This window comes from Podarcis pityusensis (genome assembly GCF_964106645.2).
Source record: "Podarcis pityusensis genome assembly, chromosome: 2".
In the NCBI taxonomy this organism is placed as follows: Eukaryota; Metazoa; Chordata; class Lepidosauria; order Squamata; family Lacertidae; genus Podarcis; species Podarcis pityusensis.
Genome location: NC_138029.1, coordinates 51612717 through 51624874, shown reverse-complemented (window position 1 = coordinate 51624874; position 12158 = coordinate 51612717). Strand labels below are relative to the sequence as shown.

Below are 12158 nucleotides of genomic sequence, written 5' to 3'. Positions count from 1 at the left end.
ATCTAACTTTTTCAAAACAATCCTGGAATCACGTACTAATCTAAATGAAAATAGTTAAAAATACATTATTTCTATTAGCTACAAAAGAATTTTATAATACCAAAGGATACGGTTAGTCATCCAAGGACCCATTTTGTAGGACCATCATCATATAGACTAATACTATTAGCGATTTCAGTTCTCCAAGTGCTGGTCCTTATGTCAACGAACAGCAGCTTCCACACACAAGCAAGGGGAATCTGCATGCTCAGGTGAACTCCAAAGTTTGGAGAAGTGCAGCAGTAGCAGCAGCAACAACAACAACAACAAGTACTTTAGGAAAAAAACAATTAATGTGGACAGACTGAGCATGCTTAGTGGCCACAGAATGCAGGTAGGCTGTCAATTAATTAATTAATTAATTAAGTAAATAATATTGATTGTGCAGAACATGAAGTGGGATTTGAAAAGCAACCTCCTCTCTTTAGCTGCAAGGAGCCTGGAGCCTGAAAAGTGAGACAAACTATTAGAATTTGGGACATTTGTCAGCCCTCCTATCTAGGGGCTGATCTGGCAACAGAAACACCACCCAAAAGGTGATTTGAGATCATGAAAATGTGAGCATCTGTGGCTGACATCCTTGTTTTCATCTCTCCCCCCAGAGGTTGTATTGCATACCAATGCAACTATTAAAACAGACATTTAGAGGGAAATTGCATAAAAGAAGGCTTTGTCCAATCCATTTTTGTTTATGTAACAAACACTATGCTAAGCAGGTGTTCTAATATATTCAGACTAGCACCGAAAGGCATGTTATTTGTTAATCAAATAATCTGTACTCAATATATTCTCTGTGGTTCTCGTTGACTATTCAAGAAACCTGATACAACAGCAGAAAATAAAAATCATAATTAAAGGTGAGTTGGTGACTGACGGCTTGGAAACAGATATGTTTCATAAGTTACAGTGAATCAATTTTTAAAATTACTGCTTTATGAGTATGACAAATGCTGTCTTGTTAAATATGAATATCAAGATGAACATGCTCTTAAGAGTCTGTAGACAGAACCTTGAAGAGAAGAGTTTCTCTGATTTGGCCCACCTGGAGGGAGCATGGGTGATGTGCGTCTCACAGCATCTCTCTGTTGATCAGACCTTCAGGAGGACATGCACCGACTCCTCCTTATGTCTGTAGCAAGCCCAAAGCTTTTCTTCTGAATCCAACCCTTGCTTTTGAAGAACTATGAAATGCAGCTGTGGATCCTGCTCATCCCACGAAAACTAATGGGATAGGCAGGTTCCAAGATAAGCCTCTTCTGATGTCCTCAGAAATGTTGGCTCATTTTCTAGTGATCATTTGCCATAGCTGATCCTAGTGCCATGGGGAAATGTTCTAAGGCAGACACAGTGAAACTCCAGTGAAACGCCAGGTAACCTACACAGTGCCTTCCAGAGTTTGTAGGGTACAGCTCTCATCATCCCTGATCATTGATCATGCTATCATTGACCCTGATCATTGACCATGCTAACTAAGGCTGATGGGAGTTGTAGTCCACAATGTTTGGAGGGTACCACATTGGCTATATCCCTGAGCTGAAAGTATTTACAGTGGTACCTCGGGTTACAGACGCTTCAGGTTACATACTCCACTAACCCAGAAATAGTACCTCGGGTTAAGAACTTTGCTTCAGGATGAGAACAGAAATCGTGCAGCGGCAGTGGGAGGCCCCATTAGGTAAAGTGGTGCTTCAGGTTAAGAACAGACCTCCAGAACGGAATAAGTTCTTAACCCGAGATACCACTGTATCTAGTTATCATCTGAAGAAAAACCATTGGATGCTCCCAAAACCTGAAAATACAGCAATCCAAGTGCAGCCACAAGAGTAGGCCCTGAGATAGCAGTGGACCTCTCTGGGATAGCAAGAGAATTGTTCAACATGCTCAGTAACTGGAGGGAGGGAAAGGAAAGATGCTGTTTACAGTAATTTTTGGCACTGGGCCTTGCCTTTGTTCTCTGATTTTAATGCTTTATTTGTTTTCATGTGAGCCAAGGCCTCTCAACCTGGCTTGAAGGGAAAGGTGAGGGTGGGCCTTGCTTCCCTCCGTCACAATAATAAAATGATGGCTTGGCTGAGGGAATACATTGAATGCCTGCAAGAAGCGTTCTGTGAGTCGGACGTCTAGTCTGCACCACAGGAAATGTTTATAACGAGTTGCTAATTATTTCTGAGGCCCTTGCATAACACAGATGATAGGGAAACAGGATATCAAGGGATGGCAGCTTGTCCCATTCTCCTGTCTAGGTCTGCCGACGTTCCGACCTCTTGGCCCTTGCAAGTTTGGCACCAAAGCACAGTGAGTGGCACTTAAGAGGGAACCACTGCAATCAATATATTAACTCTGTTCCCAACAGCAGGCTCTGCATCTTAATGCCATTAAATGTTTTGTGTAGTGCACATTTTCGTACAAGATTGTCATCCTGGAGTACAACATACAGACTGGGCACTTACCATGGAATACCTATGCTTTGCTTGCTCAGGGTGTTTTTTTAACAAAGCATCTTCATGATGTTATTCACCAAATGATGATTGGATGACCATCTGTCAGGGATTCTTTAGCTGTGACACCTACATGGCAGGGGGTTGGACTAGATGACCCTTGGGGTCCCTTCCAACTCTACAGTTCTATGGTTCTATAACCTATTTGTGATACCGGAACAACTCTTTCACAATATTAAGCCCCCGAACTGGATGCTCCATATGTTGTGCGGCTGACCTTTTGGATTCAGGCCAATGAAATATGAATCCACGTAGCTTCCCTATCTGCACAGCTTGTTCAAGCCAGCCAGAAACTGGTCTTCCCTTTAAAATAATGAGGTAGACATTTATTCTCAGAAAGGTCAGCGATGACGTCAGTGGGCAGGGAGACATATCTCCTTTGGTGCCCAACTGGTGAGCTCGTCATTCTCTCACTGAACAGGGATAGAGTGAGCTATCTTGAGACTGGTTTGGGGCCAAACTCACTGTTTTGTTTCTGAGGTTTGGACACTAATTTTGGTGTTTTTCATCTCATTTCTGGATTGTCTCCTGACAGCCGGCACTGTGTCCTCACCCACCCCCAAGCTTCAGTGCTATTAAGCAGTTTTACAAGAATTGTTGGCACTTATGATGCTTCCTATCGCTCCTGTGAAGGGAGAATTTTGTTGCCAAGTTTCCGGTCCTTGCTTCCTGCTTTGTGACAAGGAGGCTCTCCAGGGAACTCAATGGAGCATAAGAGAGCAGGGAAGGATGAAGTCAGGCCAGCGATAATATCACAGCATTGCGAGAAAGCCCAGCTGCACATAGAGGCCAAATTCTGCTCCATGACAGGATGTCTTCTTCCCCAAAATTCTCTGATACTACCAGGGATCATTCGAAAACCAACAAAAAGGGATATTCCAGAACCTAATTGGGGAGCCTGTTCCTTTGCTGAAAGGCAGTGAGGAGAGGAAATTCTTCCAAACATTTGCAGTGGGTTGAATCCAGGTGCATGTGAATGGTGTTCCACTTGCATATCAGAGATTTCCTGCCATTTCTTTACTTCTGAAGCCGTTTGGGTTCCTGGAAAGCCAGGGCTCCTCTAGAACGTTGTTGAACATGGCCTGTGGGACTGAAGCTGGTTTGGTGTGTGAGAGAGAGAATTGGCAGCACTTAGGCATTTGTGTGAGCTGGAGGTCCTACCACTTAAGGGCCTCTTTGACACTTGCCCTCTATATTATCTATATTCCTTTCATGGTAGTCCTTTTCTTCAGCACATAAGGCACCCATTTCTTCCTGACATCCTGTTAAATATTTGAAAGTGCCAATTTGTCAAGGGCTAATTAAAGGTTTATGAAGGGGCATGAAGACTTCCTGCCTATTGCATATTTATGTGCCAATAGACTTGACATGAAATAGATACTGCCCATGGAGGCATACAGCTTCTTATTCCTTTAGTTTCTGAAGCGAGTCCGTAATTTGTTTTATGAGCTGAATATTCCGAGGTTATTCAGCTGTTCCTTCTATAGTTTGAATTCTAGCTTTTTTTCCTTGGTAGCTCCCCCTCCCCAAATCTTTCCAATTTGTCCATGTCCTCTCTGAACTGCAGTATATTACTTACAGATAGTAAAAAACTTTTCTCTTTTTTGACCGTTGAATGAAGTTTTTCAATCATTCTGTGTTTCAAAGTAGGCTCCATGCTTTCCTACAGATAGGTAAAGAAGAAATTAGGGAAGCTTACTTGTAAAATGCTTAACTTGCCTCATGACTTGCTATGTTGGACTCCTTTTTCGACTGAAGTGTGGGATAAAACACTTTAGATCTATAAATAATAAATTTGCCAGTCCGTTTCCCAATTGATCAAATGAATTTACTCTGATGTCTATCCTTTTGGGGAAGTAGATCCTAATCTAACATAGGTATCTGAGCCACAAAGAAATTTATGGGTTTTGGGGAAGACATCAAGCACAGCTTTAACCTCGCACTAGCCCCTACTGACACATTTGTAGGCATTCAGTTGTCACTGATCATATTCTGGTTCTGTGGCTTCTCCAGAGTAAGGGGCACATGGCTGGGATTCTATGCACAGCTTGAGTTACTGATTACTGATTTCACAGGCTTGGAAATCCGACTCTTTCCACCCAGTATTGATGACCCAGAAAGCAAAGCTCCTAGAACTGATATTCCTGGAGCCTTTGAAATGTATACAAATGAACACTGAATAAAAATGTAATGACATATGGGGTGCCTTTCAGGATTGCTTTGATGATAACTGTATTCCCTCCCCCATAGCAACAGCTGCTGTGACATAATATCTCACCTGGCTGTTTGCCCAGGTGACACAGAAAATTCCTCTCCTGCCTTCCCACTTTCTTTTTTCATGCCCCCTGACAAACACACACACCCTGTTACTTTTCCTACCTACCAGGAAAAAAGATTGTATTATTTGAATTCTCAGCAATCAAACAGCTAACAAGAATGCAATTTATTATCAGTTTCTTCTCTTTCATTTACATTTGTACTGTGCAGAGAGATTTAGTTTTCTGCATTTAAAAAGAAAAAAGATTTAAATGGTTTGTGGTTTCTCTTTTTATTGCTAAAGAAACTGGAGCATTTAAACAACCTGTGGATAAAACGTACTGGAAGCTCCTAATACTCAATAAATTTACATTCATTTTCACTGCTTGCTTTTATCACATTGATGGATTTGTGGTCCCTGTGGTTACCTATCAAGTCAACAGGATTGCTTTCTTCCTGTAACTTTTAGTGTTTTATGAACTGCGGCTTTTGATTGCTCTACTTTTAATTGATAGCTTATCTGAATGCTAGTTTAGTATTTGCAGAGGTGTAGTTTTAATTGTTTATTTTTATTGCACAGTGGTATTCTTTGTAAGCTGTTCTGAGTATAAAGAACAGAAAAGCAGGGTATAAATAACAATTACACAAATGATAATGATAATTTACCATTTCCAGCTGATGAACCCCCAGCAGATGATGAAAGTGCTTTCTGGACCTCGCATACAAAGCTTTGCATTTACTTTTCTCCAGTCCATCAAATCAGCCTGTCCAATTTTCCAGTCCTCCATTGTGCACCAGCTTCTTGCTATTATCAGCAATTTCATCAAGACATTTCTCATTGCAAGTGATTACTAACTACAATAATCATGCTGAACACTGCAATAGTGTAATGATTGCTTCTTCTTCCATGCAAGACAGCATTTTAATTTTATTTTCTACTGGGAAACTGTGGGCAGGGGAGATGGCATGCAACTGACAGCTGGAGAAACCAAGTCACCAGCCACATGCTCACCAAAGTCTGTGGAGAAGTTATAGATCAGCAAGCGTATATTCCACAATTTCTTAGTGACTGTTTTCAAGCAACTGCAGTAGCTGCTGAACATTATGATCCCCACCCCTGGGAGGTAAAATCTCAGATCACACTAGGAAGGCAGTCCAGATCTGTAAAGGGAAGCAGACTCATGCCACGTGAGATATTCCCAAGTGGAGATTCGTGCAGTTATTGATTTTTCCCAGGCTGCGTAGAATTCTTTGCTGCAAATTAAAGGGGCCAAATGAGGTTAAGATTCTTGGGCCACATTCTCAGCTGGTGTGTGCATCCACTAACTTTACTGGAGGTGTGCCAGTCTCCAGTCACCCAGAGTGTATTTAAACATCGTGGAGGGCTGCAATCCTAAGCAGTCCTGCTAGAAAGCAAGTCTCATCTAATTCCAAGGGACTTGCTTCTGAGTAAACATGCTTAAGAAAGTGTCTCATGTTTCCTACCCAGCGAGTGCATTGGTTAGCGATGCTGAATAGATATACAGTATTTTTCCCCCAACTCCTTTTCCTTTGTGCCCGTTAGAACTACCAAGGGAAGTGAGAAAGGCCTCCTGGGAAAGCTACAAATCCCTGGAAGGCTTAAAGGAAATATTATTATTATTATTATTATTATTATTATTATTAATTTATTATTTATACCCCACCCATCTGGCTGGGCTTCCCTAGCCACTCTGGGCGGCTTCCAAAAAAATATTAAAATACTGTAATACATCAAACATTAAAAGCTTCCCTAAACAGGGCTGCCTTCAGATGTCTTCTAAAAGTCTGGTAGTTGTTGTTCTCTTTGACATCTGGTGGGAGGGGGTTCCACAGGGAGGGCGCCACTACTGAGCAGGCCCTCTGCCTGGTTCCCTGTAACTTAGCTGCTCGCAGTGAGGGAACCGCCAGAAGGCCCTCAGCACTGGACCTCAGTGTCCGGGTAGAACAATGGGGATGAGAAATGCTTCAAGAGGATCCTAGAATGGGGTTGCATGTTTGAAATTCACATTTGAGAGATGTTATGAAATGCAGCAAGAACTTGGCACTTGATTGGAAGGCTCTTGTCACAAATTTCAGGTACTGGCAACGTCAACAATTAGGGAAACTGCCAGTTCCAAAGGTTCAGAAGCTGTGAATCAGGAGTCCGAAAGTGTGAGCCTACACGAAAATAAAAGCTATTAAGGAAAGGATGGGTAACCAAATCAAGGTCCTGTCACATTTTGTATGATTTACACATACAGTGGTACCTCGGGTTACATACACTTCAGGTTACAGATGCTTCAGGTTACAGACTCCACTAACCCAGAAATAGTACTTTGGGTTAAGAACTTTGCTTCAGGATGACAACAGAAATCATGCTCTGGTGGCGTGGCAGCAGCAGGAGGCCCCATTAGCTAAAGTGGTGCTTCAGGTTAAGAACAGTTTCAGGTTAAGAACGGACCTCCGGAACGAATTAAGTACTTAACCCGAGGTACCACTTTAGATGGTTCGTTTTACACAATTCTCTAAAAGATTAACAGGGTGTTAAACAATTGTATACTTTCAGAAGACTGTAGAAAGGGTGGGAGCAGGCAGACTGTGCACTGTGAGAGTGCTAACTCCCTCGCTGTGTGTGTGTGTGTTCGAGAGAAACTAATTCAGATGCAAAATTTTAAACGAGGAGCGTGTTTTTCAAAGAATAGCAAGTATTACTAGATTATTTTTATAGCAGGAGGTTAATTTCTGGCTTCTTAGAGCACACTATGTTATTTCATAATTTTAGTGTTTCTCTATAATAATCAGAAATGCTATCTAACAAAAGCTGAACCTATCAGGATTATTTCTAAAGGTTCTCCCTTAAGCAATGAAGCCCAGTTCTTTGCCATCTTAACTGATTTGTTCCACAAATGAGGAGTGGGAGAAGGAAACTGTGATCTGTTTAGGGTTTAGAAATTATGCAGAAACACCACCTCTGGGAGAGAGTTGCTCCTAACTGTGTCCGTTGAAATATACACAGCTGCATCTTAAAGGTTCAGATGGTTAAGGTGCCCTTTTTGATTTAAAAAATGATTCTTGCTTTTAGTAACAACTGAAAAATAATCATTACCAGGAAGTAATTTTTATTGCTTATTGCTCTCTAGCGGTGAGATGGGATATAGCACAAAGAAAAAGCAAAACTGTACATTGTAAGCTGGCAGACGCCCAGCGCTACAACACCCAGAAACATGTATGAACATATGAAGCTGCCTTAAAACAAGGCAGCCCATTACTCCACCTAATCCAGAATGATAACAGACAGTAGCTTTCCACGGTCTTAGGACCCAACGTCTGCTTAATGGAAGATGTCAAGGGACAGAACCTGGAGCTTTCTACATGCAAAGCACGTTGCTCTATAACGATGTATTGCCCCTCACATTTAGACACTGTGACATTTGTTCTGAGGCATGTCCTGGATGGCTACATCAGCCGTTTGCAGTGACTGGCACAGTTCAGAGTTACTGCTATAGGCAATTAGGGGCTGTCATAAAGACAGCGAGGCCTGATATCCCTCATGCTTCTTAGCAGAGACTCAAACGTTCAGGCAGAAAGCAGGCAGGCATGGTAGCACCTCAGGAATTTACCAGCAGAGATGAACTATCACACACAATGTTGCATTCATTCAATATTATTTTTTACATGGGGCTTGTGAGAATAGCATCTACCCCATAGGGAGGCTTGCCTGCTCCAAATGTGGGGGCTCCCTCAGCATCTCCTGGTGCAGCAGAAGTGCAAGCTCCTTTGAAATGGGTCCAGGGGGTGGGAAGCTGAATTTTTTACTTCGTAAGAACTTAAGAAGAGTGTGGCTGCATCCGACCCAAGGGCTATCTGGGGCAGCATTTCACAGTAGCCAACAAGCTGCTTATGGGAAGCCTGCAAGTAGGACCTGAGCTCAATAGCACTTTTCCTACTTGCACGCCCCGGCAGCTGGCATTGAGAGGACGGAGAACACAGCCACGTGGCTAGCGGTCACTGAGCCTTGCCATCCCCAAATTTGCCTAACCCCCTTTTAAAACCATCTGCATTGGTGGCCGGTGCATCTCATAGCAATGAATTCCATAACGCTGCAACATGTGAGGAAGTACTTCCTTTCGTCTGTTCTGAACCTCCCAACATCCAGTTCCATGGAAATCATCCCAGCTTCTATTATTATCAGAGGAAGAACCTCTTCACTTTCATCCGTGCTTTTCGTAACATGAGAAAGAGTTCAGAGACACTCTGTGCAAACACAACATCCCATGGAAAAGACAATTCTCTTCCCCACCCTCTCAAAAGTGGCTTTATACAGGAAAAGAATCGTAACGCGATGTTAAGACTAGCTGCGCTGCATCAAACAATAGGGCATCTGAATTCAGCCTCCTGCCACAACCTGACATTTGTAGGCACAGAGACTTCTGATTTAGAGCTTGGAATGCACAGAACTTTATGCATTTCTGATGTGGCTGAAGGATTGCTGTAAACATGTGGCATCTCCAAGTAGACTTAAAAGCTCATTTGAGCTCAGATGACTGTGAAGAACAGCTTGCAAACACTTGAAGCTGCCCCCGAGTAATGCTCCATGCCCTGCCAAAAATAAACGTGCCATTCCTACATGGGGTATATCATCTCAGCCTCAATGGAAGGGGCTGGGAGCACCCAGCGGGGAAAAGTGCCGGAAGGCAACAGAGCAAGCATTGCAGCAGTAAAGCAGCAGAGGCCTACTGGGTGTAGCTATGGAAACGTTCCCTCCCTGTGGAATTCATGCTACACTCCATATCTCTGGATACATAGGGTACAGTTACTCTCAGATCCAGGTCCAGCAGAGACTTGGCAACTACATGCACAATAAAGGACACACTTTTCCTGTTGCCAGGAAAGAATCTCTGAATGCTTCTGAATACCAGTTGCTGGAAATCATACAGGAGAAGTGTATGCTCTTGTGTCAGATCCTGCTTTCAGGCTTTCCACAGGCATCTGGCTGGCCACTGTGAGAACAGGATGCTGGACTAGATGGGCCATTGGTCTGATCCAGCAGGCTCTTCTTAGGTTCTCTGAAGAAAGAACTGAGGGCCTGACTCTGAGGCCAAGGTTGCCATGGTTTGGCTTCATTGAATCCTGTAGCCAGAGCCCCTATTTCACTCAGAAGGCAGAGAAATATATCCCCCTGTTGGAGGAGTTTCTGCTCAGTGTGCATGCCCTTTTCCCTCTCTAAGACTAACCTTCCTCAGGCTCTGCCCCTCTACAGGGGGTGGGGTGCGGCATTTTTTATACTAAGGGCCATATTCCCTCATGGGCAACCTTCTGGGGGCCACTTGCCAGTGGCAGGTGGAGCAAGTCCCAAAAGGATGCAGGGAAATGGATGTGACTTTTGTAGGTCTGGACTGTACGGAGGTCAGAGGTTTCCTCACACACCCAACTTCATCTCTCCATCTTGGCAAGCAAGAGACATTATTGCAGTTCAAGGATTCCAACCAGGCAAGAGCACTTGAGTAGGCCTGGGAAAGAGAGGTAATGGTGGCAATATGTGGAGATAGAAAAAGCCAGATTCAAGCCCGGGCCTGAGGTGATTTGTAGAATTCAGGATCTACTGAGAACTTTAAGCAGAAGATGCACTTAATGTTCAGAAAGAATTCACGGCACTCCGAGTCCAGCTTCAAAAAAGAACTGAGAAGACAAGCAAATCAATGAAATGAATGCTGGCCGAAGCCCACCCATCTTGCTCCTCTCACTACCCACTTTTCTCTTACAGTGCCACCTCCACCTCCTTCCTTGTTTTCTGGCTGGGAAAAACTGGCAAAACAATCTGCAGCTTAGTGCCTCCATCACAGACTTCATGTTGGAGTAGGAAGAAACGAACTGGGAAGAAGAGAGGGGATGAAGGTCAGGGTAGCAGAGAACATGCTTTGAATACAGAAGGTTCCAGGTTCAACACCTGGTATCTCTAGGGGTGGCTGGGAAACAATCTGGCCTGGGAACCCTGGAGAGCTGCAGACAGTATCAATAAAACTGAGATAGATGGACCAGTGGTCTGACTCAGTAGTGGGTCACGTCCCAGGTTCCTATGGAATGGAGCTAGGGGCATCACTTGTGGTTCAATTCAGTTGCAAAGGCAGCTTGTTGCTTGGCTGAAGAATGTGTCCTGAACCCTCTTTTGATCGTCTTCTCCTTTACCCATTACATGCACATGTTCTCTTTAAAGGTGCTATCTGCCATTATGTCTTTTGCTATGAATATCTTTGTGGTCCCGATGCAGTTTACACCGGCACAGAGAAACTGCTTGAGGATAAAGATAAAGCTGAAAAACAGAAATAAACATAAGCGTAGATTGCCGACAACTTAAAACACACACACACAATCCTTTAAAAAACAACAACCCCAAAAAGTTCCTGTAAGTGAACTTTCTATCTTTCAGGGCTCATTCAAGGTTTGCAGGGAACGTGAAAGTGCACGCTGCATTTTGGCACTGAAGTTGAATGGGTACAAGTTGAACATCCTCATGCTGTATCTTTTCAGAGATCATCTCCAGCTACTTCAAAGCCTGGCCAACTTATGTTTCCACAAGCTAATTCTTGTTTATATCCTACCTTGTGCTTTCAATTTGCACTTTAAGCAACACCTTCACAGTGTGTATCTAATTAAATGAGGTCTCGATGGAAGTCTTCTCTTCGTATGTGTTGCTGATAAATATTAGGCTATAAAAAACACGAGGGACCTGGCTTTTATCCACTTTGTGTCGGTCTATTAGAAAGTGCATCCACCCCCTGACAGATTAAGGTTTTCTCATCAGTAATTTCAAAACACAGGGAGAGTGAAGTGCCAGAACGTGTTTCTCCCCTTCGCTTCAAAGTCAAGGAGGCACTTGAGAGCTCTTTGGCAGTGAGGTGAGAAAAACGAGCTTCGTTTCTTCTGGTTCAGAGGTCTGAGAGCTCTTGAGTCCTGCAAGGTGATTTGTCATACATCACGTCTTCCTTCGCTCAGCCACCGGGCCCGATACGTGGTCCACCCCCTTGGGCTCTTATCAGACTGGGAAGCATGATATATTTGTGCCAGCTTGGACTGAATCTTGCATTCCCAAGCCTGGTCATCAAGCTCAGTGGCAGCAGCCAAGGCCAAGAGGAAGTAGTTAGCTGCATCTTGTTCATCCTGAGGATAAAGGGGACAGGAAAATTAGAGGGGTGAGAAACCAGTTTGATTGACTGTGGGTATCAATGCAGGGACGAAAGCATAATGGATGCTCCCCAGATCTCTTTAAGCAAGTTGCACAGTTAGTCAATCACCAGGGGAATACTGACTTTGCTCTAATCGACCAACACAGATAATTATTAATTAATTTCCGCCTCCACACATCTA

At 43.5% G+C, this 12158-nt stretch overlaps 1 protein-coding gene across 6 annotated transcripts in view; it reads right to left on the bottom strand.

Annotated features, from left to right (window-relative positions):
* Positions 1-7882: 7882 nt before the first annotated feature.
* SH3TC2 (SH3 domain and tetratricopeptide repeats 2) overlaps positions 7883-12158 on the bottom strand; it is a 51838-nt gene continuing 47562 nt past the window's right edge. For all 6 annotated transcript variants that reach the window (XM_080997087.1, XM_080997091.1, XM_080997090.1 and 3 more), the window contains exon 18: positions 7883-11951. In XM_080997087.1, coding sequence (XP_080853213.1) covers positions 11760-11951 — 192 coding nt within the window. In that variant the 3' untranslated portion in view covers positions 7883-11759. The remainder of the gene's footprint in view (positions 11952-12158) is intronic.